The 27,954-nt window shown below is 43.1% G+C and overlaps 1 protein-coding gene across 4 annotated transcripts; it reads left to right on the top strand.

Annotated features, from left to right (window-relative positions):
* Positions 1-27,943, top strand: LOC139581596 (N-terminal kinase-like protein). 4 transcript variants are annotated; one of them, XM_071411530.1, is made up of 18 exons: positions 1-228; positions 1,059-1,199; positions 1,535-1,657; positions 2,207-2,427; positions 2,583-2,673; positions 2,821-2,976; positions 3,312-3,470; positions 3,887-3,994; positions 4,112-4,225; positions 4,396-4,551; positions 15,573-15,761; positions 22,313-22,388; positions 23,806-24,012; positions 24,835-24,980; positions 25,134-25,220; positions 25,597-25,902; positions 26,092-26,170; positions 26,315-27,943. In XM_071411530.1, the coding sequence occupies exons 1-18, from the start codon at positions 121-123 to the stop codon at positions 26,437-26,439; spliced, it is 2,592 nt and encodes an 863-aa protein (XP_071267631.1). In that variant the 5' UTR covers positions 1-120; the 3' UTR covers positions 26,440-27,943. The 4 variants fall into 4 exon arrangements, with proteins under 4 accessions (XP_071267631.1, XP_071267630.1, XP_071267629.1 ...); XM_071411529.1 differs by having other exon boundaries at positions 26,312-27,943; XM_071411528.1 differs by having other exon boundaries at positions 25,134-25,229.
* Positions 27,944-27,954: the final 11 nt, after the last annotated feature.

Below are 27,954 nucleotides of genomic sequence, written 5' to 3'. Positions count from 1 at the left end.
CCCCCCCCCCCAAGTGGTGGAATCAACGACAGGGAAGGATCTGATCTATCCGGAGTAGCTAGCCTGCTAGCAGGCTGCGGTTCGCCATAGCTACGTAGTTGTTTGCTTGATGTAGGAGCGATGTGGTCCTTTTTCGCTCGGGATCCAGTCAAAGACTTTAATTATGAAATTTTACCGGACACTCAAGACACGTCCGGAATATGGACACTGCATCGAGGCAAGCGAAAGGTAAATACAATAGTGGGGGCAGACATATATTTGACAGATGTCTTGTTAGCTTGCTAGCTAGCTGATACAAGGCAAGGCCTCGCTAGCTAGCTATGACTGAGTTCAAGGCAGGACACCATTCCTTTTTATGGGATGAAATTGAATGTTAAATTGCCATACATGATTATCACGATGTATGTCTAATATATAGATGGTGTTGTCCGGATATTTATCGCCTAGTTAAAACAGCACAGTTAGCGAACGTTACTTGTAGGCTAGCATAGTTAATGTTAGCTATGTTTTGTTTATGCAGGGACACGTATTATCGCCACGTCAATCTCTGCTACAGTTATTAGCTAGCTAACGTTAGCTATCTAGCCACTGGTGTCACCTATAACGAGCTAGTTAACGTTACATGCTCATGCAAAATGTATTTCGACAAACTGTCATGACAAATAACGATGTCGTTAGCACACTGTCATTCTTGTTCTGCCTGGTAACTTAGCTAGTTAGCTAACTACTAACGTTATCGGCTAATTTGTCAAAGGTTCCGCTTAGCATTGTTTTTTCCTTTTACTTATTGTTCAATGCCATGCAGATGCAATGGTGGAACCTTTGACGTACTTGTGTAGCTAGTTGACTGAGACAAATTGTATGGTGACATGACAACAACCCTTATTGCAAGGTTCAGGATCGAACAACACCACTCCTGTGATTGAGGTCTGGCCTCACCAGGGAGACTGTAACTTAATCTCCCTTAAATCACAATAACATCACCGCTAAACCTCGATAACATCTCTTCTCATACTAATGATGGATCATGACATTGTCACATTTTGACATCTCCTTAGACGGGTGGGGAACCACTATCGGTGTTTGTGTACGAGGTGTCAACAGGGACAGAGGAACAGACCCAGCTAGCCAAGGCAGCGTTCAAACGTATGAAGACCCTCCGACATCCCAACATCCTGGCCTATGTAGATGGATTGGAGGTGTGTGTCTGTGTGTTTCACACCAAATGCAAATAACATCACAATTTAGTTGATATTTAAAAGACCAACAACAGTATTGTACAACAATCATTCTGTCACCATTTTCTCAGTCTTCTGTATTTGTTTTTCTTGTAATTGTTTTTCATGCAGAGTGTGGTGAGTATCAAGGACTGAATCAGTTAGTTCCCCTGTCTCTCTTCTAGAGAGAAACAGTAGCTAGTGTGCTAGTCGTTAGTGTACTAACTGTATAATAGAACCATACTTAAAAGACTAATGCACATTTTAACAATGTCATTGTGAATGCATTAATGTTGTCTCTTTCTGGTGCCTTGCAGACAGAGAAGAGCCTGTACCTGGTCACAGAGCAGGTCACCCCCCTGGCAGCCCACCTGAAGGCCCAGTCAGAGAGGGGGGGCTCTGGGGAGCTGGAGGTGTCCTGGGGCCTGCATCAGACTGTGGTCAGTACACTGGAGGGGAGATGAGTGCTCTGATTTCCTGATGTGTTTTTTTATGTTGAGTGCTGCTTGTCCTTTATCAATCCTCTTCCACCTCTACTCCATTATCCTCCTTCCTTCCTCTCTATCAATCTCTTACTCAATGGAAAGATGACTCCATCTTGTCTAAGAAGGCACTTGTATATTAATCACACAGTACTGAATGTTCTCTAAACACCAGCCCGAAAGGCTCGTAGGAAGTCACATTAACTGCTACAGAGTTAAACAGGTTCACAGATACACCAGAATGGCGTCTAACTTTAACCATACAACACGGTCAGACATTTGATGCTGGCAGTTAAACAGGTCAAAGGTAGAGCATCAGTACTCAGTTACAACAGATGATTCTGGACTAACTTTCCTCAAACGAATGTATCTGTCTGAGTCTTCCCACACTTAAAATCATGTTTATTACATATCAATCTATACCAAATCAAATTCAGGCAAATAATTAGTCCATTGTTATGGGGAATTATTTGATTATCTCTCACACACTCTATTTCCCCCCTGTAGAAAGCCCTTAGTTTCCTGGTGAATGACTGCCACCTCCTCCACAACAACCTGGGTATCTGGGCTGTGTTTGTGGACCGAGCTGGAGAATGGAAGCTTGGCGGTCTGGACCACATGACCCCAGAGAACGGGGACGCCTCCACATCACTACCCTCCGCCAAAGCTGTTCACCCTGACATGGACAAATACGACGCCCCTGAATCACCAAACAGTGGAGAGAAATGGTGAGGCGGACAGAGAATAAGTTAAGAATGAAAGACTGATTTCATGAAAAATTGTCTTCCTGGGATCTCACATACAAAGGTTTTAGTTCAATGCTTGATGTAGTCTGAAGATACTTCATATTTGTATTGTCTGAGTCCATCTCTCTGTCCTCAAGGGCTGGGGATGTGTGGCGGCTGGGCTGTCTGATCTGGGAAGTGTTCAATGGTCCACTTCCCCGAGCCTCCTCTCTACGCTCCCTCGGAAAGGTACCCTCCTCCCCCACCCTTTACCTTCTAACATTTTACCAGAGCATCACACATTTTAAGAAAATCCTAGTGATTCTAATGTCCTCCTGTCAAAAAAAATCAAAGGTCATGAATTAATTGGAAGTGATGTGAAATGTTGTCCCTCAGATCCCTAAAGCATTGGTGCCACACTACTGTGAGCTGGTGGGGGCCAATGCCAGGGCCCGGCCTAACCCAGCCCGCTTCCTGCAAAACTGCAGAGCTCCTGGAGGATTCCTTAGCAACAGCTTCGTTGAGAGCAACCTTTTCCTAGAGGAGATCCAGGTGTGATTCCTGACCCCCATCCCAATATTCTTTATTTCTTTTATTTTTTCTTTTACCTTTTATTTAACTAAGCAAGTCAGTTAATTAATAAATTCTTATTTTCAATGACGGCCTAGGAACAGTGGGTTAACTGCCTGTTCAGGGGCAGAATGACAGATTTGTACCTTGTCAGTACGGGGATTTGAACTTGCAACCTTTCGGTTACTAGTCCAACTAGTCCAATATAGAAAAAGCTTTACACATTAAAGATGACACAGCTCTCATTGAAATGTGTTGACTTACCAATAAGATAGATTTCACTGAATAAAATGTTTTATCTATTCAATCTGATCCAGATCAAAGACCCAGCAGAGAAGCAGCAGTTCTTTCAGGACCTGAGTGAGAACCTGGACTCATTCCCAGAGGACTTCTGTAAGCACAAAGTGCTGCCACAGCTACTCACTGCCTTTGAGTTTGGCAATGCCGGTGCTGTCGTCCTCACACCTCTGTTTAAGGTATGTGTGCTGTGGAGGCAGAGAGGAGGGATTCAGATAGGAGAATAGATCACCGGCCTGGCATTTAATTGCTCCTCTCTTTTATGCAGAAGTGGGAAAACTATGTCATATCTATATAAAGCATAATCATTAAACGGCTTTTAAAGGCATTTCTTCATGAGGAAACATGCTTTTGGCAACTAATCATCTCCCACCCTCAAATCAATCAAATGTATTTTGTAAAGCCTTTTTTTACATCAGTAGTTGACACAACAGATACCCATCCAACCAGGCAGAATATAACCCCACCCACTTATCCAAAGCGCAGACCCCCACACCACCAAGGGGATATCAACAGACCACTAACCCACTTCAGGATCCCGAGAGGGCAGAAAGTCATTCCTTTTTCCATGTCTCTTTCTTTCTGTCTCTGTCAGGTGGGGAAGTTCCTGTCTGCAGAGGAGTACCAGCAGAAGATCATTCCTGTCATTGTGAAGATGTTCTCTTCTACAGACCGGGCCATGAGGATACGACTGCTTCAGCAGGTACAGTGTACCACACATCAGAGTACAGAGGCAGCCATTACACCAGAATGAGTGTTTGCTGCAGAACCCTTGTTTTATTCCTCTTTCCAACCCCGTCCTCATCTCTCTTTCCTTCAGATGGAGCAGTTTGTTCAGTATCTAAACGATGCAGCGGTGAACTCACAGATCTTCCCTCATGTCGTTCACGGTTTCACAGACACAAACCCAGCCATCAGAGAACAAACTGTCAAGGTATAACTGGCTCACCAACTCTGTCAGACTTATCCTCACAAGACCAGGTGGCTTCACTTCTTTATTCAAGTGTAACTGAAAGTGTACCTTCCCTGTGGATAATGGTGTTCTCAAAGGTCTGTTCTTGTTGTTAAATGGTTTTGATGCCTCTTTCTTTTCTCTCCTCCCAGTCCATGCTGCTGCTGGCCCCCAAGCTGAATGAGAGTAATCTGAATCAGGAGCTGATGAGGCACTTTGCACGGCTGCAGGCGAGAGATGAGCAGGGACCAATCCGCTGCAACACCACCGTGTGCCTGGGAAAGATCGCCCCCTACCTCAACGCTGGGGTAACTCACCTGCTTTCTCTCTCTCTCTCTCTCTCTCTCCATAGATCTATAGATAGAATGGGTTGTATTTACAATGGTGTTTGTTCTTCACTGGTTGTCCTTTTCTTGTGGCAACAAATCTTGCTGCTGTGATGGCACACTATGGTATTTCACCCAATAGATATGATTTATCGAAATTTGATTTGTTTTAAAATGTGTGGGTCTGTGTAATCTGAGGGAAATATGTATCTAATATGGTCATACATTTGGCAGGAGGTTAGGAAGTGCAGCTCAGTTTCCACATAGCCTGTCTTCTCTTGAGAGCCAGGTCTGCCTACAAGGCTATGCTCACGGAATCTAGTCTGTACATAGTCAAAGCTGTCCTTCATTAAGTTCCGGTCAGTCACAGTGGTCAGGTATTCTGCCACTGTGTACTATCTGTTTAGGGCCAAATAGGATTCTAGTTTGCTCTGATTTTTGTGTCAAGGAATAATTTCTTTGTTATGATTTGGTTGGTTCTAATTGTGTTGCTGTCCTGGGGCTCTGTGGGGTCTGTTTGTGAACAGAGCCCCAGGACTAGGGCTGTTGCGGTGACCGTATTACCGCCACACAGGCAGTCACGAGTCATGAAGGCAGTCAAATTCCACGTGACCGTTTAGTCACGGTAATTAGACTTCTCCAAGCTCTGATGCTGCTGATGGTCATTGGTAGCCTACCAAACTTGCTAACTGCCTGGTATTCAGCACTCTATTGTCCCTCTAGATTTTCGACTACATTTGCATTGATGTCAGAGTGATTAATCAAACACTTCATGAGAGCTCATGTTGTTTTGATCACGCGGGCTGGGATATGTTCCGGTCAGCCTCAGAGAACAACATCGATCTATTCGCAGACTCGGTGAGTGAGTTTATAAAGAAGTGCATTGGAGATTGTGACTATTAAAACCTACCCTAACCAGAAACCGTGGATGGATGGCAGCATTCGCACAAAACTGAAAGTGCGAACCATCGCATTTAACCATGGAAAGAGGACTGGGAATATGGCTGAATATAAACAGTGTAGTTATTCCCTCCACAAGGCAATCAAACAAGCTAAATGCCGGTACAGGGACAAAGTGGAGTCGCATTTCAACGGCTCAGACACGAGACGTATGTGGCAGGGTCTACAGGAAATCACAGACTACAAAAAGAAAACCAGCCACGTCATGGACACCGACGTCACGCTTCCAGACAAACTTAACACCTTCTTTGGCCACTTTGATGATAACACAGTGCCACTGTCGCGGCCCGCTAATAAGGACTGCGCTCCTTCTCCGTGGCCGACGTGAGTAAAACCTTTAAACGTGTTAACCCTCGCAAGGCTGCTGGCCCAGGTGGCATCCCTAGCCACGTCCTCAGAGCATGCGCAGACCAGATGGCTGGTGTGTATACGGACATATTCAATCGCTCCCTATCCCAGTCTGCTGTCCTCACATGCTTCAAGATGTCCACCATTGTTCCTGTACCCAAGAAGGCAAAGATAACTGAACTAAATGACTACCGCCCTGTAGCACTCACTTCTGTCATCATGAAGTGCTTTGAGACTAGTCAAGGATCATATCACCTCCACCTTACCGGCCACCCTAGACCCACTTCAGTTTGCATACCGCCCCAACAGGTCCACAGACAATGCAATCGCCATCACACTGCACACTGCCCTATCCCATCTGGATGAGGAATACCTATGTAAGAATGCTGTTCATTGACTACAGCTCAGCATTCAACACCATAGTGCCCTCCAAGCTTATCATCAAGCTGGAGGCCCTGGGTCTCAACCCCACCCTGTGCAATTGGGTCCTGGACTTTCTGACGGGCCTCCCCCAGGTGGTGAAGGTAGGAAACAACATCTCCACTTCGCTGACCCTCAACACTGGGCCCCCACAAGGGTGCATGCTCAGCCCCCTCTTGTACTCCCAGTTCACTCATGACTACTTGGCCACGCACGCCTCCAACTCAATCATCAAGTTTGCAGATGACACAACAGTAGTGGGCTTGATTACCAACAACGACAAGACGGCCTACAGGGAGGAGGTGAGGGCACTCGGAGTGTGGTGTCAGGAAAACAACCTCCACTCAACGTCAACAAAACAAAGGAGATGATCATGGACTTCAGGAAACAGCAGAGCGAGAACCCTCCTATCCACATCGATGAGACAGCAGTGGAGAAGGTGGAAAGTTTTAAGTTCCTCGGCGTACACATCACAGTTAAACTGAAATGGTCCACCTACACAGACAGTGTGGTGAAGAAGGCGCAACAGAGCCTCTTCAACCTCAGGAGGCTGAATACATTTGCCTTGTCACCCAAAACCCTGACTAACTTTTACAGATGCACAATCGAGAGCATCCTGTCAGGCTGTATCACCGCCTGGTTTGGCAACTGCACCGCCCTCAACCGCAAGGCTCTCCAGAGGGTGGTGCGGTCTGCACAATGCATCACCGGACGCAAACTACCTGCTCTCCATGACACCTACATCACCCGATGTCACAGGAATGCTAAAAAGATCAAGGACAACAACCACCCGAGCCACTGCCTGTTCACACCACTACCATCCATAAGGCGAGGTCAGTACAGGTGCATCAAAGCTGGGGCCGAGAGACTGAAAAACAGCTTCTATCTCAAGGCCATCAGACTGTTAAATAGCCATCACTAGCACAGAGAGGCTGCTGCCTGCATTGAGACCCAATCACTGGCCACTTTAATAAATGGATCACTAGTCACTTTAAACAATGCCACTTTAATAATGTTTACATATCTTAGATTACTCATATCATATGTATATACTGTATTTTATACCATCTATTGCACTTTGCCTATGCCGTTCGGCCATCGCTCATCCATATAATTATATGTACATATTCTCATTCACCACTTTTTAGATTTGTGTGTATTAGGTAGTTGTTGGGAAATTGTTAGATTACTTGTTAGATATTACTGCACTGTCGGAACTAGAAGCACAATCATTTCGCTACACTCGCATTAACATCTGCTAATATATATGTGGCCAACAAAATGTGATTTGATTTGTTGCGCAACATTTCAATAGGCTATGCAATTGCGTGAGAAAACGAGAGTGATGGCCTCTAGTAACAAGAGGATCAGCTTTCTATAGGCTAGGCCTACTATATTTATTCATCAGCTTTCCTAATATTAAGCACATAGGCTATACTCCTGTTGTAAATATAACCAACCAGGCTGGCATGAAAATAAACCACGGGAAAAGCGTCCTCCATTCGCTATTTAAATGCATAAATGACATGTATTTTTTCAGCTGCCCCTGTTGTGCAGGATAATGATCCATTCAAATCCAAGTTAATTTCACACACATATTATTTAGTGTATGTAAAGACAAGATTAAATCAAGAATATATAGCCTATCACTTGTGAATTATATATCACTTGTGAATGATGCCCAGCATAAGAAACCAAGCCTTTTTTTGCGACTTTTTCGAAACGTAGTCGCACACCTCGTGTAGCCTAGCCCATAGGCCAATATGTTTGTATCACAACTAAAGTGGCCAAATAACTTCTTAAAATTAAGAACATTAATCCGCTTTACAAGGGGTGTAGAGCCTAACATAAGCAGCTCGTGAGTTTCAAGTTTGGGGAAGATGGATTTTCACCATAAAAATGCACCTTTATAATAAAAGCATTACATGCATAATCACATTTGAAAGTCACTGTTGATCATGGTGTTTTCCGCTAATTGAACATTTGCACTTATAGACTACTACCATATGTGCATTGCTGCTCTTATAATGTGAAGAAATATTAGAATAGTTTCAACATTTTAAGATTAACATTCAGATCTGTTGCGTCAGCCACATTGCGTAAACATAATTTTTTTATGCTAGTGGTTGTAATAATTTTGGATCTATCGCATCCCACAACTGTCCCAGACTGTTTGGAATATTTATTTATCGCTCAGAATAGAATAGGTCGACCTTTGTACTATGGAGGATAGTAGATTGACATAGGCTAGTGCTTTTGCTGTTAAACTGTTCGTTAGGTCTACTCATCTGTTGGCTGACGAAAAGTAAATGTGGACAGTTCTTCCAAAATCTTCAATATGCACCTTGTAATTCGATAAGGACATGCACAGTTGTGTTCCTGATGTGTCTGTCTTCACTTGTAGCCTGTGAGAAAGACCCAACCACGTGATGGAGCGCTCAGGGAGAAGGGCACTACGGCCACTGGCCACAAAAGGCCAGGATTTTTATTTAGGGTGCATTGTTTTAGAGTGCATGTCAGAGCAAAAACCAAGCCATGAGGTCGTAGGAATTGTCCGTAGAGCTCCGAGACAGGATTGTGTCGAGGCACAGATCTGGGGAAGGATACCAAAACATTTCTGTAGCATTGAAGGTCCCCGAGAACACAGTGGCCTCCATCATTCTTAAATGGAAGAAGTTTAGAACCACCAAGACTCTTCCTAGATCAGTCTCAAAGTGAGAAATCAGGGGAGAAGGGCCTTGGTCAGGGAGGTGACTGAGAACCCAATGGTCACTCTGACAGAGCTCTAGAGTTCCTCTGTGGAGATGGTTGCCCTTCTGGAAGGTTCTCCCATCTCAGCAGCACTCCACCAATCAGGCCTTTATGGTAGAGTGGCCAGACTGAAGCCACTCTTCAGTAAAAGGCACATGACATCCCACTTGGAGTTTGCCAGATTCTCTGGTCTGATGAAACCCAGATTGAACTCTTTGGCCTGAATGCCAAGCGTCACGTCTGGAGGAATCCAGGCACCGCTCACCACTTGGCCAATACCTTCTCTACGGTGAAGGCAGCATCATGCTGTGGGGATGTCTTTCAGCAGAAGGGACTGGGCAGCTAGTCAGGATCAAGGGAAAGATGTATGGAGCAAAGTACAGAGATACTTTATAAAAACGTGCACAGGACCTCAGACTGGGGCAAAGGTTCACCTTCCAACAGGACAATGACCGTAAGCACACAGCCAAGACAATGCAGGAGTGGCTTTGGGACAAGTCTCGGAATGTCCTTGAGTGGCCCAGCCAGAGCCCGGACTTGAACTTGATTGAACATTTCTGGAGAGAACTGAAAATAGCTCTGCAGGAAGAGGAAGAGTCACTCCCTATCCAGCCTGACAGAGCTTTAGAGGATCTGCATAGAAGAATAGGAGAAACTCCCCAAACACAGGTATCCCAAGATTGTAGCATCATACCCAAGAAGACGCGAGGCTGTAATCGGTGCTAAAGGTGCCTCAACAAAGTACTGAGTAAAGGGTCAGAATACTTATGTAAATGTATTTTTTAATACATTTGCAAACATTTCTAAAAACCTGTTTTTGCTTTGTCATTATGGAGTATTGTGTGTAGATTGAGGGGGAAAAAATATTTAATCAATTTTAGAATAAATCTGTAAAGTAACAATGCGGTAAAAGTCAAGGTGTCTGAATACTTTCCAAATGCACTGTGTGGAAGGTTTGGGAATCGCTTCCTTTTAGATGGTTGTAGAATTTCTGGATTTGGATAATTAGTGGGTATCTGCCTAGTTCTGTTCTGCGTGCATTATTTGGTGTTTTACGTTGTACACAGATGTTTTTGCAGAGTTCTGCATGCAGAGTCTCAATTGGTGTTTGTCCCCGTTTTGTGGTTGGTGAGCAGACCCCAGACCTCACAACCATAAATGGCAATGGTAACTAATTCATGTATTTTTAGCCAGATCTTAATTGGGATGTTGAATTTGATGTTCCTTTTGATGGCGGAGAAGGCCCCTCATGCCTTGTCTCTCAGATTGTTCACAGCTTAGTGGAAGTTATCTGTGGTGCTGATATTAAGGCCGAGGTAGATAGTGTTTTGTGTGCTCTAGCGCAACTGTGTCTAGATGGAATTTGACCTTTTTTGGAACACCATTATTTTTGTCTTACTGAGATTTACTGTCAGGGCCTAGGTCTGACACAATCTGTGCAGAAGATCTAGGTGCTGCTGTAGGCCCTCCTTGGTTGGGGACAGAAGCACCAGATCATCAGCAAATAAGACATTTGACATTAAATAAATAAAAATATCAAACTTTATTTGTCACATGCGCCAAATACAAGTGTAGACCTTACTGTGAAATGCTTACAAGCCCTTAACCAACAGTGCAGTTCAAGAACGAGTTAAGAAAATATTTACCAAATAAACTAAAGTAACACAATATCAAGGCTATATACAAGGTGTACCGAGTCAATGAGCGGGGGTACAGGTTAGAGGTCATTTGTACATGTAGGTAGGGGTGAAGTGACTATGCATAGATAGTAATAAATAGTGAGTAGCAGCAGTGTACAAAACAAATGGAGGGGGAGGGTGGTGGTGTCAATGTAAATAGTCCGGTGGCCATTTGAGTCATTGTTCAGCAGTCTTATGGCTTGGGGGTAGAAGCTGTTAAAACTTCTTATGGCTGCATCCCGCTAACGGGATCGATATGACAACAGCCAGTGAAAGTGCAGGGCGCCAAATTCAAACAACAGAAATGTCATAATTAAAATTCCTCAAACATACATGTGTTTTATATCATTTTAAAGGTAATCTTGTTGTTAATCCCACAAGTGTCTGATTTCAAATATGCTTTTCAGCGGAAGCACCACAAACGATTATGTTAGGTCACCACCAAACCACAATAAGCACAGCCATTTTTCCAGCGAAATATAGCAGTCACAAAAAGCAGAAATAGAGATAAAATGAATCACTAACCTTTGATGATCTTCATCAAATGACACTCATAGGACTTCATGTTCCACAATACATGCATGTTTTGTTTGATAAAGTTCATATTTATATAAAAAAATCTGAGTTTACATTGGCGCGTTACATTCACTAGTTCCAAAAACATCAAGTGATTTTGCATAGCCACATCGTTTCAACAGAAATACTCATCATAAATGTAGATGATAATACAAGTTATACACATGGAATTATAGATATACCTCTCCTTAATGCAACCGCTGTGTCAGATTTCAAAAACACTTTACGGAAAAAGCAAATCATGCAATAATCTGAGACGGCGCTCAGAACAATAGCCAAATTAGCCGCCATGTTGGAGTCAACAGAAACCAGAAAATACATGATAAATGTTTCCTTACCTTTGAGGAACTTCATCAGAATGCAGTCCTAGGAATCCCAGGTCCACAATAAATGCTTGATTTGTTCAATAATGTCCGTTATTTATGTCCAATTAGCTCCTTTGGTTAGCGCGTTTGGTAAACAATTCCAAAGTCACAAAGCGCGTCCACTATAACGTGACGAAATGTCCAAAAGTTCCATAACAGTCAGTAGAAACATGTCAAACGATGTACTGAATCAATCTTTAGAATGTTGTTAACATACATCTTGAATAACGTTCCAACCGGAGAATTAGATTGACTTCAGTTGAGCGATGGAACGGAGCTGCCTATCACGTGAACGCGCATGGTCAAAGCATGGTCAGCTGTGGTGACTAATTCCTGTCTCCTTCGGCCCCCCTTCACATTAGAGTCATCAGACAAAGTTCTATTGACTGTTGACATCTAGTGGAAGCCGTAGGAAGTGAAAACTCATCAATATCTCGCTGTAATTTCAATGAGAGTTTGGTTGAAAATCTGTCACCTCAGAAAAAATCCAAACAGGAAGTGGAACTTCTCAGGTTATTGCCTGCCATATGAGTTCTGTTATACTCACAGACATAATTCAAACAGTTTTAGAAATTTCAGAGTTTTCTATCCAATACTACTAATAATATGCAAATATTAGCAACTATGACTGAGGAGCAGGCCGTTTACTCTGGGCACCTCTGTGCACCTTTCATCCAAGCTACTCAATACTGCTCTGCAGCCATAAGAAGTTAAGGAGCCTTTTGGTCCTAAATTTGGCGCTCCAGCACCCCTTGCCGTGCAGTAGGAGAGAAAACAATCTGACTTGGGTGACTGGAGTCTCTGGACAATTTTTTGGGCTTTCCTCTGACCACCTAGTATATAGGTCCTGGATGGCATGAAGCTTGGCCCCAGTGATGTACTGGGCCGTATGCACTACCTTTTGTAGCGCCTTTCGGTTAGATGCCGAGCAATTGCCATACCAGGCAGAGATGCAACCGGTCAGGATGCTCTCGATGTTGCAGTTGTAGAACCGTTTGAGGATCTGGGGACCCATGCCAAATCTTTTCAGTCTCTTGAGGGGGTAAAGGTGGTGTCGTGCCCTCTTCTCGACTGTCTTGGTGTGTTTGGACCATGATAGTTCGTTGGTGATGTGGATTCAGATTCTAGAAGTGTGAGGGTGGGGGCTGTAGACTGTTCTAGTGCCCCCGCCAATTAGTTGATATATACAGTTGAAGTCGGAAGTTTACATACATTTATGTTGGAGTCATTAAAACTCGTTTTTCAACCACTCCACAAATGTCATGTTAACAAACTATAGTTTTGGCAGGTCGTTTAGGACATCTACTTTGTGCATGACAAGTCATTTTTACAACAATTGTTTACAGACGGATTATTTCACTTATAATTCACTGTATCACAATTCCAGTGCGTCAGAACTTTATATACACTAAGTTGACTGTGCCTTTAAACAGCTTGGAAAATTCCAGAAAATTATGACATGGCTTTAGAAGCTTCTGATAGGCTAATTGACATAATTTGAATCAATTGGAGGTGTACCTGTGGATGTATTTCAAGGCCTACCTTCAAACTCAGCCGAGACCTCAGAAAAGAAAATTGTAGACCTCCACAAGTCTGGTTCATCCTTGGGAGCAATTTCCAAATGCCTGAAGGTGCCACATTCATCTGTACAAACAATAGTATGCAAGTATAAACACCATGGGACCACGTAGCCGTCATACCGCTCAGGAAGGAGATGCGTTCTGTCTCCTAGAGATGAACGTACTTTGATGCGAAAAGTGCAAATCAATCCCAGAATAACAGCGAAGGACTTTGTGAAGATGCTGGAGGAAACCAGTACAAAAGTATTTATATCCACAGTAAAACGTGTCCTATATTGACATAACCTGAAAGGCCGCTCAGCAAGGAAGAAGCCACTGCTCCAAAACCGCCATTAAAAAAGCCAGCCTACGGTTTGCAACTACACATAGGGACAAAGATCGTACTTTTTGGAGAAATGTCCTCTGGTCTGATGAAACAAAAATAGACCTGTTTGGCCATAATGACCATCGTTATGTTTGGAGGAAAAAAGGGGAGGCTTGCAAGCCAAAGACCACCATCCCAACCGTGAAGCACGGGGGTGGCAGCATCATGTTGTGGGGGTGCTGGTGCACTTCACAAAATAGATGGCATCATGAAGTAGGAAAATTATGTGGATATATTGAAGCAACATCTCAGACATCAGTCAGGAAGTTAAAGCTTGGTCGCAAATGGGTCTTCTAAATGGACATTGACCCCAAGCATACTTCCAAAGTTGTGGCGGTGAATGCACCAACTTGTAAGTCGCTCTGGATAAGAGCGTCTGCTAAATGACTTAAATGTAATGTAAATGTGGCAAAACGGCTTAAGGACAACAAAGTCAAGGTAATGGAGTGGGCATCACAACGTCCTGACTTCAATCCTATAGAACATTTGTGGGCAGAACTTAAAAAGCGTGTGCGAGCAAGGAGGCCTACAAACCTGACTCAGTTACACCAGCTCTGTCAGGAGGATTGGGACAAAATTCACCCAACTTATTGTGGGAAGCTTGTGGAAGGCTACCAGGAACGTTTGACCCAAGTTAAACAATTTAAAGGCAATGCTACCAAATACTAATTGAGTGTATGTTAACCTCTGACCCACTGGGAATGTGATGAAAGAAATAAAAGCTGAAATAAAACATTCTCTCTACTATTTGTCTGACATTTCACATTCTTAAAATAGTGATGATCCTAACTGACCTAAGACAGGGAATTTTTACTAGGATTAAATGTCAGGAATTGTGAAACTGAGTTTAAATGTATTTGGCTAAGGTGTATGTAAACGTACGACTTCAACTGTACAGTATGTTGAAGACAGTGGGGTTCAAGCTCACTCCCTGTCTCAACCCACGGCCCTGTGGAAATAAATGTTAGTTTTTTTGCCAATTTTAACTGCACACTTGTTATGTACATGTTTTTTATAAAGTCTTTTGTTTTTCCCCCAACACTGCTTTCCATCAATTTGTATAGCAGACCCTCATGCCAGAGTCAAGCTTTTTTTATATTCAAAAAAGCATGAGAAGGGGTGTCAGTGGGCTGACTGTGAACACTCTGAGAGACTCTGTGTTGAGGTCAGTGATAAAGTCATCTACACTACTACTTCCAAGAGATGAGCTATAGGTGTACCTACCATAGAAGTCCCCTTGAAGCCTACCATTGACTATGTACAGACCCAGCGTGCGACAGAGCTCCAGGAGTTGTGACCCATATTTGTCATAGTTGTGTCTAGGGGGGCATATCAGGGAGGGAATGCTGTCACCTCCAGGTAGGTGTTTGTCCCCCTGTGTGCTGAGAGTGTTGTGTTCTGGCATGTAGTTCGCCACAGACCAGTACATGTCCCTGAGCCTGGAAATTGTTGATCTCCCCTCTAGGATGGCGAAGCTGTCATCGTTAAAGTACATGGATACTGTAGGGGGGATATAGGTAGCACACACGAGGACATTTTTCTCTGTTGAGATCATTTCCTTATTAATTTGTTCCTGTTTTGAATAATTGAATAGAGTGGGATAGGTCTGCTCTACCAAATTAGCATACCCCTTGAGTCTCTTCCCTGTTTCACACCTGGTAGTTTGGTGGATGGGACTACCAGCTCTCTATAACCTAGAGGGCAACGCGTGAGTCCGTCTCCTCTATACCATGTTTCTTGTGGGATGACAATGTCTGTATTTCCAATTTACTTGAAGTCTAGGTTCTTGCTCTTTAGTCCAAAGGCAGATGACCTCAGGCCTTGTATATTCCAGCATGAGATAGTAAAAGCTTGCTCTCTCTCTCCCTCTCCCCCTTTCTCTTCCCGTCTCCACCTTTCTCGCTCTCACTCTCCCCCCTCGTTCGTGCTCTTATTCATACCTCTCTCCTTTCCTCCACAGACACGGCAACGAGTGTTGATCTCGGCGTTCTCTCGGGCCACTAAGGACCCCTTTCCCGCCTCTCGGGCGGCCGGGGTTCTGGGCTTTGCAGCGACCCACAACTACTACAGTGTGACAGAGAGTGCAGCACGGGTACTACCAACACTCTGTACCCTCACTGTTGACCCTGACAAGAACGTTAGAGATCAGGTGAGAAGCACTACAAACACCTTACACATTGAAATAACTGCACTAGTACATTTAGCTTGCATTAGGTTTAGAAATATTTCACCCTGGAGCTTCCGGTGACGCAACTTAGGAAATGGCTGCCTAGTTTTTCGTACTGCACATCGGTTGGGTAATTCCCCCCCCCAAATTCAAGTATTTACTCTGAGCATTATAATAACTTACGCAAAATGGAAAAGGGGAAAATAGGAAAAGGTCGCGGAGCTACAACAACAAGACAGCAGAAGATATAATCGTTGATGAACCCGAAATGGCTAATGCTAGCGCAAATAAGATAGCAGCAGCAAAAGAACCCTCATTTCGTGAGGTGATGAAGGAGAAATTGCGCGAGGCGCTCACAGGCTTACGAGACGACCTTCGAGAAGATGTAAGAAAATAACTAAATGAGTTCAGGAAGGACATTAACCAGAAACTGGAAGAAAACAAATTAGAACTTCACAGCATATCTACAAGAATGGGGGACGCAGAACAGCGCATTGGAGAAACGGACACATGGAACTTCGCAGTCAAGGAAATACTTGAACAGTCACTGAAAAGCCAACACGCACTACAGGCAAAAGTGACAGAACTCGAAGGTTTCTCACGTCGAAACAACATTAGACTTTATAACGTAGTAGAGGGCGCAGAAAAAGACTCTGTGCCCAACTTGGTGGAGGGTCTATTCAAGGACATACTTGAAGACAGCACTGACCTGGTAATGGAGAGAGCACACCGAGCTCTGGCCTCAAACCCCCCAGCGGCGCCCCACCAAGATCCATAGTAGTACGGTTCCTAAAATTCTCAGTCAAAGAGAAAGTCTTACATGCTACCTGGAAAAAGCCTGTTAACTTCCAAGGCCAACGAGTGTTCTTTGATCATGACTACGCGGGAGAGATACTGAAAAGAAGGAAAGAATACACCCCCATTAAGAAAGCACTTAAAGAGAAGGGTATTTGCTTCCAAACACCATACCCGGCAAAAATGCAGGTATTTCTGAAAAATGGCCCGGTTACATACGAGCATGCAGACGAGGCGGCTGAGGACCTGAAGTCAAGGGGCTTCCCAGTGGAGTATACCGCCAGGAGAAAGGCGACATCACTAGCGGAAAGACTCGAGCAGGCTCTCCCATGGATCGTTGTCGACAAGCAGGGTCATGGAGAAAGAGGGAAAGCATCTCGGCGAGAGGACGTTCACATCCGAGAGAGACTCAGGCATTTCCAACGGGAAGATGTAAGACACTGAATCGGATTGAACATAATTAATAGTTACCGCAGCTGTTAAGACTTTGGGTTGTTACGGTTGACATTGCAATAGATAAAATATCTCCCCTATTTTCCCCCAATGCTGAACAAGGGTGAGTAGCCAAAAGCATGTCTTCTTTATGAATACATTAAGTAGCGTCACGTTAATAACATATATATATTAGCTAAGGATTAATGACACATTGACAACGGGGCGACAGAAGGGCATATCAAGGGGAGGTCATGCGTGATATGCACGCATGACCGATTATAGTTTTAACTTGTAATTAACCAATGTGTATAAGCGACGAAATAGGCGGCCTTATTATTTTCGGTTCCACCAGGTCTTGTTTGTGACTACGTCACGCATTTTCATATCTGAGCGAGGGGCCCATCCTGCGGACAGGCTCATCCCCTCAAACCCCAGAGGCAAGAGACAGTCCTCTGACATGGGAGTCCAAATACCAAAGTATTTTCCCACTTTGGTTTACTTTATTATCGTTCTTGATTTTTCATTCATTTTTAGGTTCATGATAAGCAGGCAGATATGGTGCACAGGTTTTTATTTATATCGATGCATCATCGGGAATTGAAGGTCATAAGTCTCAATGTAAACGGACTGGGGAGTGCCATCAAGAGAAGTAAGGTAATAGCAAAGATGAAACGGGAGAGAGGTGACATACTATTCTGGCAGGAAACTCACTTATCCACACCTGAACACGAGAAACTCAAGAAAATGGGATATAGGAACACTTTTTTTTTTTCTTACAAAATGGGTAGAAGGGGAGTTGCAATCTTGATCCCAAATTCAGTTAATTTTGAGTTTGTCAGAAATAAAAGACAAGGAGGGTAGATTTATACTTGTTAAATGTAAACTGGATAACAAGGAAGTTACATTAAATAATGTATACGCACCCCCAGGGATTGAGATGGTCTTCTACGGGAAGGTGTTTGATTTAATTGCCACAGAAACCACTGGCACTCTTATCTGTGGAGGGGATTTTAACACAATTCTAAACTCAAAACTGGACAGCACAAATCAAAATAGGAAAATGAGCCTAGTTGCCAAAAAGATCAATAGGATACTGCAGGGTCTAGGACTGCTCGATGTATGGCGTGACACCCACAAGACCGATAAGGAATATACTTTTTACTCAGCCCGCCACACTGAATACTCCAGGTTAGACTACTTTTTTATGTACAGTGCAGATAGACACAGGCTTAAGGATTGTAGGATCGGGCAGAGCGACTTATCAGATCATAATGGAGTTTACCTCACTCTACACCTTGATAGCAAACCAAGAAATACTATATGGAGACTTAATACAAGCATGCTGAATGATCCAGCATTCAAGGAATCAATAAAGACAGAATTGAACATCTATCTGGAGAATAATGATAATGGGGAAGTATCTCCTGTTATATTGTGGGATGCAGCTAAGGTGGTTATTAGAGGAAAGATCATAGCCACATCATCTCTCAAGAAAAAGATTAAAGCACAGAAACTGCTGAAATTACAGGAAACCCTAAGACACTTAGAACGATCTCATAGTCAATACAAAGACCCTCTTATATTACGAGAGATTCAAAAGGTAAAACAGGAAATTGACCAGATTTATAGAGAAGAAGTAGAGAAAAAGCTTAGGTTCCTGAAACAACAACGATATTATGAAGCAGGCTCAAAAGCAACCAAATTACTAGCATGGAGACTCAGGAAACAACAAGCACAGAATACCATTTTCAAAATAACATGCAAATTAGATGAAATACAGAATGCATTTGAATCATATTACACAAATCTGTACAAGCAACCAGAGAAGGCAGATGCACAGACAATAGAGCACTTTTTGAACTCACTTGATCTCCCCTCAATTGGGACAGAGCAAAACGATAGACTAACTTTAGAAATATCCACCGAAGAAATTAATAAAGCAATATCTCAACAAAAAGTCAAGTCTCCAGGCACTGATGGCTTCCCTTCAGAATGGTTCAAGACCTTCAGAGAACAATTAGCACTTCTACTTAAGGCCTGTTTTAACTGGACTCTGAGGGAGGGGGGTCTCCCACCGTCATGGAGAGAGGCCATCATATCTGTAATCCCAAAAGAAGGTAAAGATAAGAAAGAATGCAGTTCATATAGACCTATCGCAATTCTTAACACCGATTATAAACTATATGCATCAATAATAGCCAAAAGAATGGAGAACATAATCCCAGAATTGATTGATGGAGATCAAACTGGTTTCATACAAAATAGGCAGACACAGGACAATATAAGGAGAACACTACATGTCATGGACCACATTACTCAGAATAAGACAAGTGCAATATTAATCAGTCTAGATGCAGAAAAAGCATTTGATTCAGTCGGATGGGATTACCTATTCCAAGTTATGGAAAGATTTGGTTTCAACAAAGAAGTGATACAGTGCATCAAAACACTGTATTCATGTCCGACCGCTAGAATAAAGATAAATGGACATTTGACACGAACGATAAAATTAGAGCGAGGGGCAAGACAAGGCTGTAATCTTTCACCCACGCTATTCTTGTACCTCGAACCATTAGCACAGGCAATAAGACAGGACTCAACCTTAGAGGGAATAACAATAAGACAGTGAACATAAGATATGCATGTATGCTGATGACGTTCTGTTATTCCTTAAAGACCCAGGCTCAAGTGTACCTAGATTGATGGATGTTCTACAAACATTTGGAACATATTCAGGGTATGTGCTTAACGTACACAAGACCCAAGCCCTAGTATATAATGATACCCCACAGGAAGAGCTGAAGAGTAGGTATAACTTCACCTGGACCTCTTCATCCATTAAATATCTTGGAGTATATCTACCAAAAGATACACCCAAACTTTATTGCATGAATCACGATCACATCAACAGGTGATAGACAGGTGGAATTCACTTCCCTTAGATCTTAGTAGTAGAATTGAAACAATCAAAATGAACATCCTGCCGAGGTTACTGTATTTGTTCCAATCACTGCCCATAGAAATCCCACCTAAACAGTTTAGGGAATGGGATAAACGGATATCAAGGTTTATCTGGAACAGTAAGAGACCAGATATACAACATTACAATTACCAAAAAACTGTGGGGGTATGGCCTTACCAAACCTAAACGATTATTATGTGTCAGCCCAATTGAGACCTCTGGTTTGTTGGTGCAATTCAGAATACGAATCCAAATGGAAAGACATCGAGACTACTTTGACAGAGATACCCATACAGTCAGTTTTGGGAAAAAAGGACATGGTAAAAGAAATATACAATAGACAAAATCAGTGGATTAATTTCTCTCTGAAGACATGGTTTAGGGTAGTTAAGCAAAATAATTTAGACAGAGAGATCAAACTGCTGAGTTGGCCCGCATACGACCCCAGCTTCATCCCTGCAACTCAGGACAGCAGATTTAAACAATGGACGCAGAAAGGCATCACATCATTCAGTACAATTATAAGGAATGGGAACCTAGATAACTTCCAAGACTTAAGTAAAAAACATGGCTTGGATAAACAAGATTTTTACAGAAACCTACAAGTCCGACACTATTTCTTAAGGGAGATAAAAGTGACTGACCCTCGAGCACCTCCAAAATTAATCCAAGTATTCACTAACGCACACAACTTGGGGAGTAACAAAAAAACGATATAAAATCTCTACTTGGGTATTCAATCCTCAAAGAAACATTCTACAAACTATATTAAAAATAAATGGGAGGAGGAACTTAACATTGAAATAACTGATGAAACATGGTTGAACATATTAGAGACTCAACAAAGCTCCACCAACTCAAGATCATGGAGAGAATCCTGTTGGAAGAATGTTATACGTTTCCTCATAACACCTAAACTGAAATCAAAACAGACTGGCTCACTACACCCTTGTTGGAGAGAATGCGGTCTATTGAGGGCGGACCACTCTCATATCTTTTGGTCCTGCCCCGCAATCAACTTACTGGGGAGAAATAAGATCTAACATTGGAAAAATAATGGGATTTGACATAGAACAAACATTCATTTCTTTGTACTTGGGTGAAATACCAAAAGACCCTCCCACAGTGACACAATGGATAGACATTGTAGAAGAAATACACCACATGGAGCGTATGACCTTTGCTTTAAGAACTCAACAGGAGAGAGGTCAAGAAAGACCTCAAGAAAATGGTTTTCGTACTTGGAAAAGGTCTAATTCAAAGATGCCAATGTAACTGATATGATGATGAAGGTATGAAGTTCACTGTAACTGCCAGATCTTTTTTGTTGTTCTTTTATTTTACTTTATTTGTACTTTCTTTGTGTTCCTACAATAAAAACAAAGTATAAAAAATATATATATATTTCACCCTGAACACTCCATCTGCATATGAAAATCTATGTTTACCTACTCTCTCATTTCACATTGCAACATTCCATCTGTAAGAAGGTTCCATCCAACCTTTTTATGCGCGTGAAGTATAAAAAATGCCACGACGGGCAGTAAACTTTCCAAATGTCGAAAAAACAAAATACGCTAGACAAGGTGGGATCTTTTTGTGTCTGTAAAATGTATTATGCGAGAAATGGCGGTGGAAACGCTTTTATGCGCAAATATTGATATAATAACCAACATATGGAAGTAAACTTTGAGTCATGTGATGACCTGTGGTGTGGTTCTCCCACTACAACTGGAGAAAGCATGCAGTTTGTTAGGCTACAGATGAAATAAATAATGATGAACTTCACAGGGTGGTGACAGTACAAGGTGATGAGCTTGATGTTCCTTTCCAATAAATATCCAGGGTCTTATTCTGGTGACATGATCGATGCTTGGCTTCCATTTGACAAGCCAAAAATTATTTTGCTCCTTTGTCCATAATAATGTCATCATGTAGGCTATACATGCACTGTGTCTGCAAGCTGTTTGCTAGAGCGCAGTGCCAACACCAGAGTGGGTATATTTAGCTATATAGCGCAACATTTCTGGTGACGAAACCATCAGTGGAGTTGATTGCGATGGAAATCCATTTTAACTTTGTATTTTTATGTGAATTAAACGCAAAAGTTATTTTTATGTGCGCTACGTCATCACACAGACTTTTGATCACAAGTAAATTTGATGGTGAGAAAATGCGCATAATTGTATTTAATGCCTTTATTTATTTTTAAATTTATTGATTTAATTAAAATGTTTTGTTATTTTTGTATTTATATATATATATATATTCGCATGAAAATTTGTTGCCAATTGGATAGAAACCTAGCTTGTGAAACACATGTTTTTTTTCTGTCCCTCAGGCATTTAAAGCCATAAAGAGTTTCTTGACGAAGCTGGAGACTGTTTCTGAAGATCCAACCAAGCTGGCTGAAATAGGTCTGTACACAATCGCAAACCTCCAGGTCGCCAAAGACAACAAAGCCTCAAGCACTGATCTCACATTAAAGGGATAGTACGGGATTTTGGCAATGAAGTCCTTTATCTGCTTCCCCAGAGTCCGATGATCTCGTGGATAAAAATGTTTCTGTGTCCAGTATGAAGGAAGTTAGAGGTAGTTTTGTGAGCCCAATGCTAACTAGCGTTAGCTGTACCCAAAGACTTCCAGTCATTGCGCTAAACTCGGTATCATTTGCTCGCAAAACTACACTATATAAATATATAACACACACACACACACACACACAAAAGTATGTGGACACCCCTTCAAATTAGTGGATTTGACTATTTCAGCTACACCTGTTGCTGACAGGTGTTTTAAAATCGAGCACACAGCCATGCGATCTCCATAGACAAACATTGGCAGTAGAATGGCCTTATTGAAGAGCTCAGTGACTTCAACGTGGCACCATCATAGGATGCCACCTTTCCTACAAGTCAGTTCGTCAAATTTCTGCCCTGCTAGAGCTGCCCGATCAACTGTAAGTGCTGTTATTGTGAAGTGGAAACGTCTAGGAGCTTCATGAAATTGGTTTCAAATGGCTGAGCAGCCGCACACAAGCTTAAGATCACCATGCGCAATGCCAAGCGGCGACTGGAGTGGTGTAAAGCTCGCCGTCATTGGACTCTGGAGCAGTGGAAGCGCATTCTCTGGAGTGATGAATCACGCTTCACCATCTGGCAGTCCGATGGATGAGTCTGGGTTTGGCGGATGCCAGGAGAACGCTACCTAGTGCCAACTGTAAAGTTTGGTGGAGGAGGAATAATGGTCTGGGGCTGTTTTTCATGGTTCGGGCTAGAACCCTTAGTTCCAGTGAAGTGAATTCTTGGCGCCACAGCATACAACATTCTAGACAATTTTCTGCTTCCAACTGGGTGGCAAGTTTGGGGAAGGTCCTTTCATGTTTCAGAATGACAATGCCCCCATGCACAAAGGGAGGTCCATACAGAAATGGTTTGTCGAGATCGGTGTGGAAGAAATTGACTGCCTTGATCTCAACCCCATCGAACACCTTTGGGATGAATTGGAACGCTGACTACGAGCCAGGCCTAATCGCCCAACATCAGTGCCCGACCTCACTAATGCTCTTGTGGCTGATAGCAAGTCCCCGCAGCAATGTTCCAACATCTAGTGGAAAGCCTTCCCAGAAGAGTGGAGGCTGTTATAGTAGGGGGATCAACTCCATATTAATGCCCATGATTTTGGAATGAGATGTTTGACGAGCAGCTGTCCACACTCTTGGTCATGTGGTATACCTGTAACTTCCTTCATTGCCAAAATCACAAACTATCCCTTATAAGGAATCTTTTTGCAGCCTTTGAGTGTCTAATATTACTTATCTCCTTCTCAACCTAGAAAAGGATGTGATGTCATCAGCCCAGCCGGCTGGGGCAGCGGCCAGTTGGGCAGGCTGGGCAGTGACGGGGGTGTCCTCTCTGACCTCCAAGCTCATCCGGACCGGCCCGGGGGCAGAGGGGGGCAGCCCGGCCGAGAACACCCCTGTTGGTGGTGGTACTGCATCTCCTTGCGCCGGGAGCCCTGTGATAGATGAAGTACCCGGGGGTAAGGAACTGACTTATTTGCAGGATTACTCAGATCTTAAATATGTTTCTGTTTGATTTGGCATGGGTCCCCAGATCCTCAATGTTATACAGCTGCACCATCGAGAGCATCCTGACTGGTTGCATCACTTCCTGATATGGCAACTGCTCAGCATCCGACCGTAAGGCGCTACAGAGAGTAGTGCCTACAGCCCAGTACATCAAGCTTCCTGCCATCCAGGACCTATATACTAGGCGGGGTCAGAGGAAGGACCAAAGAATTGTCAGACTCCAGTCACCTAAGTCGTAGACTGTTCTCTCTGCTACTGCACGGCAAGCGGTACCGGAGCGCCAAGTTTAGGTCCAAAAGGCTTCTTAACAACTTCAATCCCCAAGCCATAAGACTGTTAATCAAATGGCCACCCAGACTATTTGCATTGACCCCCCCCCCCCCCTCCCTTGTTTTTACACTGCTGCTACTCGCTGTTTATTATCTATGCGTAGTCGATTTACCGCTACCTACATGTACAAATTACCTCGCCTAACCTGTACCCCCGCACATTGACCCGGTACCCCCTGTATATAGTTATTGTTGTTTTATTCTAACTTTTTTAAATGTATTTTACTTTAGTTTATATTAGTAAATATTTTCTTAACTGCATTGTTGGTTAAGGGCTTGTAAGTAATTTCACAGTTGTATTGTGACAAATAAAATTTGATTCGATTTTTGGTCATTCTATACACAAGGGTGGCATCCCCCATAGAAACATAGCTGTATCCATCAGTTAATGGCATCCTCTATTTACATCCACCTTTCACCTCACCGTTCTACTCATTCCTCCAGGCTCTGAAGTTAAACCACCGCCGGCCTCCATGACTCTACCCATTGCTTCTGGCCTTGCTACCCAATCAGACTCTCCTAAGGTGACCGAAAAGAACGAGGAGCCAATCGGAGACCGGTGGGATGACGAGGACTGGGGAAGTTTGGAGGTAATTGGCATGGAATGGTTTTGGGGTGGGATTCGACAGTTTGGGACGTCAACTGTCACGGAACATGGGAAACAGTGATGTTTGTATTGGAGAGGCATGTTCTATTTTATCAGTTAACTCATTCAACTACTCTCGCTCTCTCTCCCCCCGCAGGACCCAGAGAAGGTACAGGCAGCAGACCCAGATGACTGGAACTCTTCTGATTGGTCAGGAATGTCTTCTGTCAAAAAGAAGGCCAGTGTAAGAGGAGTACGTATCTGGTTTTCAGGGAGGCAGAATGTTTGAATAGAGTCAAAGATAATGGCACATTGCATAGTCATGCTATTTCTGTAAAGTAACTAACACTCACACTTGTCTTATCTTACTAGCTCTGGCTTTGATGATATATACTTAATTGAGGAAAAATGTACTTACTATGACAGAGATGTGGTTGTCTCACCTAGCTGTCTTCTCTCTGGATAAGAGCATCTGCTAAATGACTAATTTGTAAATACATTCCTGTCTGCAATTTCTTGAAAGTTCCAACCTACTGAACAATGGTCCATGATTTAAAACCGTGTGCATGCTGAAACTTCATGGGGAATATTCATTCATTGCTGTCTCCGATTCCATCCAGGTGGGTCTAGCAACTTCTGATGCAGTGAAAAAGCAGAGCTCTGATTGGAGCAGCTCGGGCTGGGATGCCGACGACAGCTGGTCCAATGAGAAGGAGGCTGACGGCCAGGGTCAGAGTTCACCAGGAGAGGAGGCGTGGGGCAATGACTGGGAGGAGGAGGGAACGACTGCTCCGGCCACTAAGAGTGCTGCTCTGCCGGAGGGGGTTCGGTTAGCCAGCGAGTATGACTGGGACAGTAAGGGAGCCACGCAGACGGACTTCCTTGCCAACGTGTCTCAGAGAGCAATGCCCACCCCCATTGCTACGGTGAGGAGAGGGGGGGGCTTTATAAATAAACATTTGACAGGAGTAGGCTTTGTGTTTTGAAGAACTGACAAACAGGCTTGTCAAAGTGGAGGTAAAAGTTGATGTTGAGTGGGGAACATTTGAGGTGGAAATGGAAGGACAATGCATGTTTTAATGTGCGCTGTGCATGTGTTTTCTGGTTCATGCTAGGCTGGTGATGGCTGGAATGCAGAGCCTGCTGGAGACTGGGGAGCCGAGGAGAGCTGGGAGTCTGTGGACGGAAGTCAAGGTGAGTCTCAACCTGCTCTAACTTCTCTATACTCCATCTCTCTCAATGATCTGAAACCAGGGAGTCCTTTTAATGAGATGCTGTTCATGTTATAAGGCTCAAGTCAAATGATAACAGCTGTCTGTCTTTTTGTTTCCTAAGCAGGCCTAAGCAAGGCAGAGCTGGCCAAGAAGAAACGTGAGGAGAGGAGGAAAGAACTGGAGGCCAAACGGGCAGAACGCAAGGCAGCGAAGGGTCCTCTCAAACTGGGTGCTCGGAAACTGGACTGACTGGAAGGAAGAGGAGGGCTGGCGGAAGACAGGAAGCGACGCAGAGAGTGCTATGATGACTTTCCCCTGACTCCCACAGAGAGGGTGGAATGTATGGAAGGTTCAACATTCCATAATGAAAAAAAGATTGAAGAAGAGACACTGTGAACTTGACGACTGTGCAAGCTGCTCATTGGCTGAGGGGATCAGAGCACCAGAGGCTGAGACATGTCTCATCCAGACTATTACGGGGTTTAAACATTGCATTCACATTACAACGCAAATATTGTTTTTATATAAAAACAAAGATGTAAAGAAATGTACATAGTTGATGCATTTGTCTGAAAATGTTTTTTTATTATTATATTGACATAAAATGTGTATATGCTGAATGTTCACATATACGCATAAATGGGTTATGAATGTTTTAGATAAGCTGTCAGTCACACTGCAGAATTAAGACTGATAGTCTGCATGCATGGGTCTGTATATGAGTGACCCACCAGACGGCATACGGTACTTCCCTGAAGGGTAATGCTGGGACACGTTCAGCAGGGCACAACGTTGTGGAACAGTCTGATAGAAATATGTTATGTAGAACAAACATTCCTCTCACATAGAATAAGGGATCATGTCAAGTCTATTCATGATATTTCTATATTTGTTTGCCAACTGAACGTGTCTCTGTTGATTAAAGGTACCTCACTGTACGCAGATGAATAATATACACCTGGCCTACATCCCCTCGGAGCCAATCAGTTATCATTAGTGGTGGTGGGTTGACTGACTTGAATCCTTCATATTCAGCATGGATGGTGTTAACATGCAATTTTACCTGTAGCTTCCTCCTCCTATATATTTATGGAGTCACTTAGCTATTTAAAATCAAATCATATAGTGCAAGATAATTCTGCCCATCAACTATCTTGTCAGATTGGTAGTGTTGGGTGGGTCAAGGGAAAGAGAAGGTTCTGTTTGATGGCAGCATTGTTTACTGGGGTTAGGTGGTCAGATGAACTGTGCTCTGTGATTTTTAAATATGTTGTGGGTGGCGAGGGAGGTAAGTCCAGTGAAATCAGATGCGTTGTTTTATAGAGATGGAATCTTGTGTATAATGAACAATTCCCAAAATAAAACCATGACAAAAAAAGTGTTATGCGAAAGGGTGTGAACTGTTTTACAAATATATATTCAGAACAATTCCTACTTCTGCCAACATCCAAATCCACTGGAAGATTCCTTGTGGAGCAACAAAGGTGTTTCTGTTTACTAAGAGAAGTATGTTAATCAGACCACAAACCTAGAGACCAAATAATGTTTATTAAAAATGTACAAACTTACAGAGCATGTCAAGACCAGATCAACTAATCTAAAATGACGAGGTTCAGTTTATTCATTATCAATATATTTCAACTTAATTCATGTGCAAACAAGTTTATGGATCAAACACCGGTTAAGATGAAATATTTTCAATCCAACATCTAGAAATTGCTAGTATACTCATGAATAAAGATTTTGTTCATAATGCTGTCAGTC

This window comes from Salvelinus alpinus, chromosome 7 (genome assembly GCF_045679555.1).
Source record: "Salvelinus alpinus chromosome 7, SLU_Salpinus.1, whole genome shotgun sequence".
Classification (NCBI taxonomy): domain Eukaryota; kingdom Metazoa; phylum Chordata; class Actinopteri; order Salmoniformes; family Salmonidae; genus Salvelinus; species Salvelinus alpinus.
The sequence above is the reverse complement of the archived record's forward strand: the minus strand, read 5'-3'. Positions and strand labels throughout refer to the sequence as shown.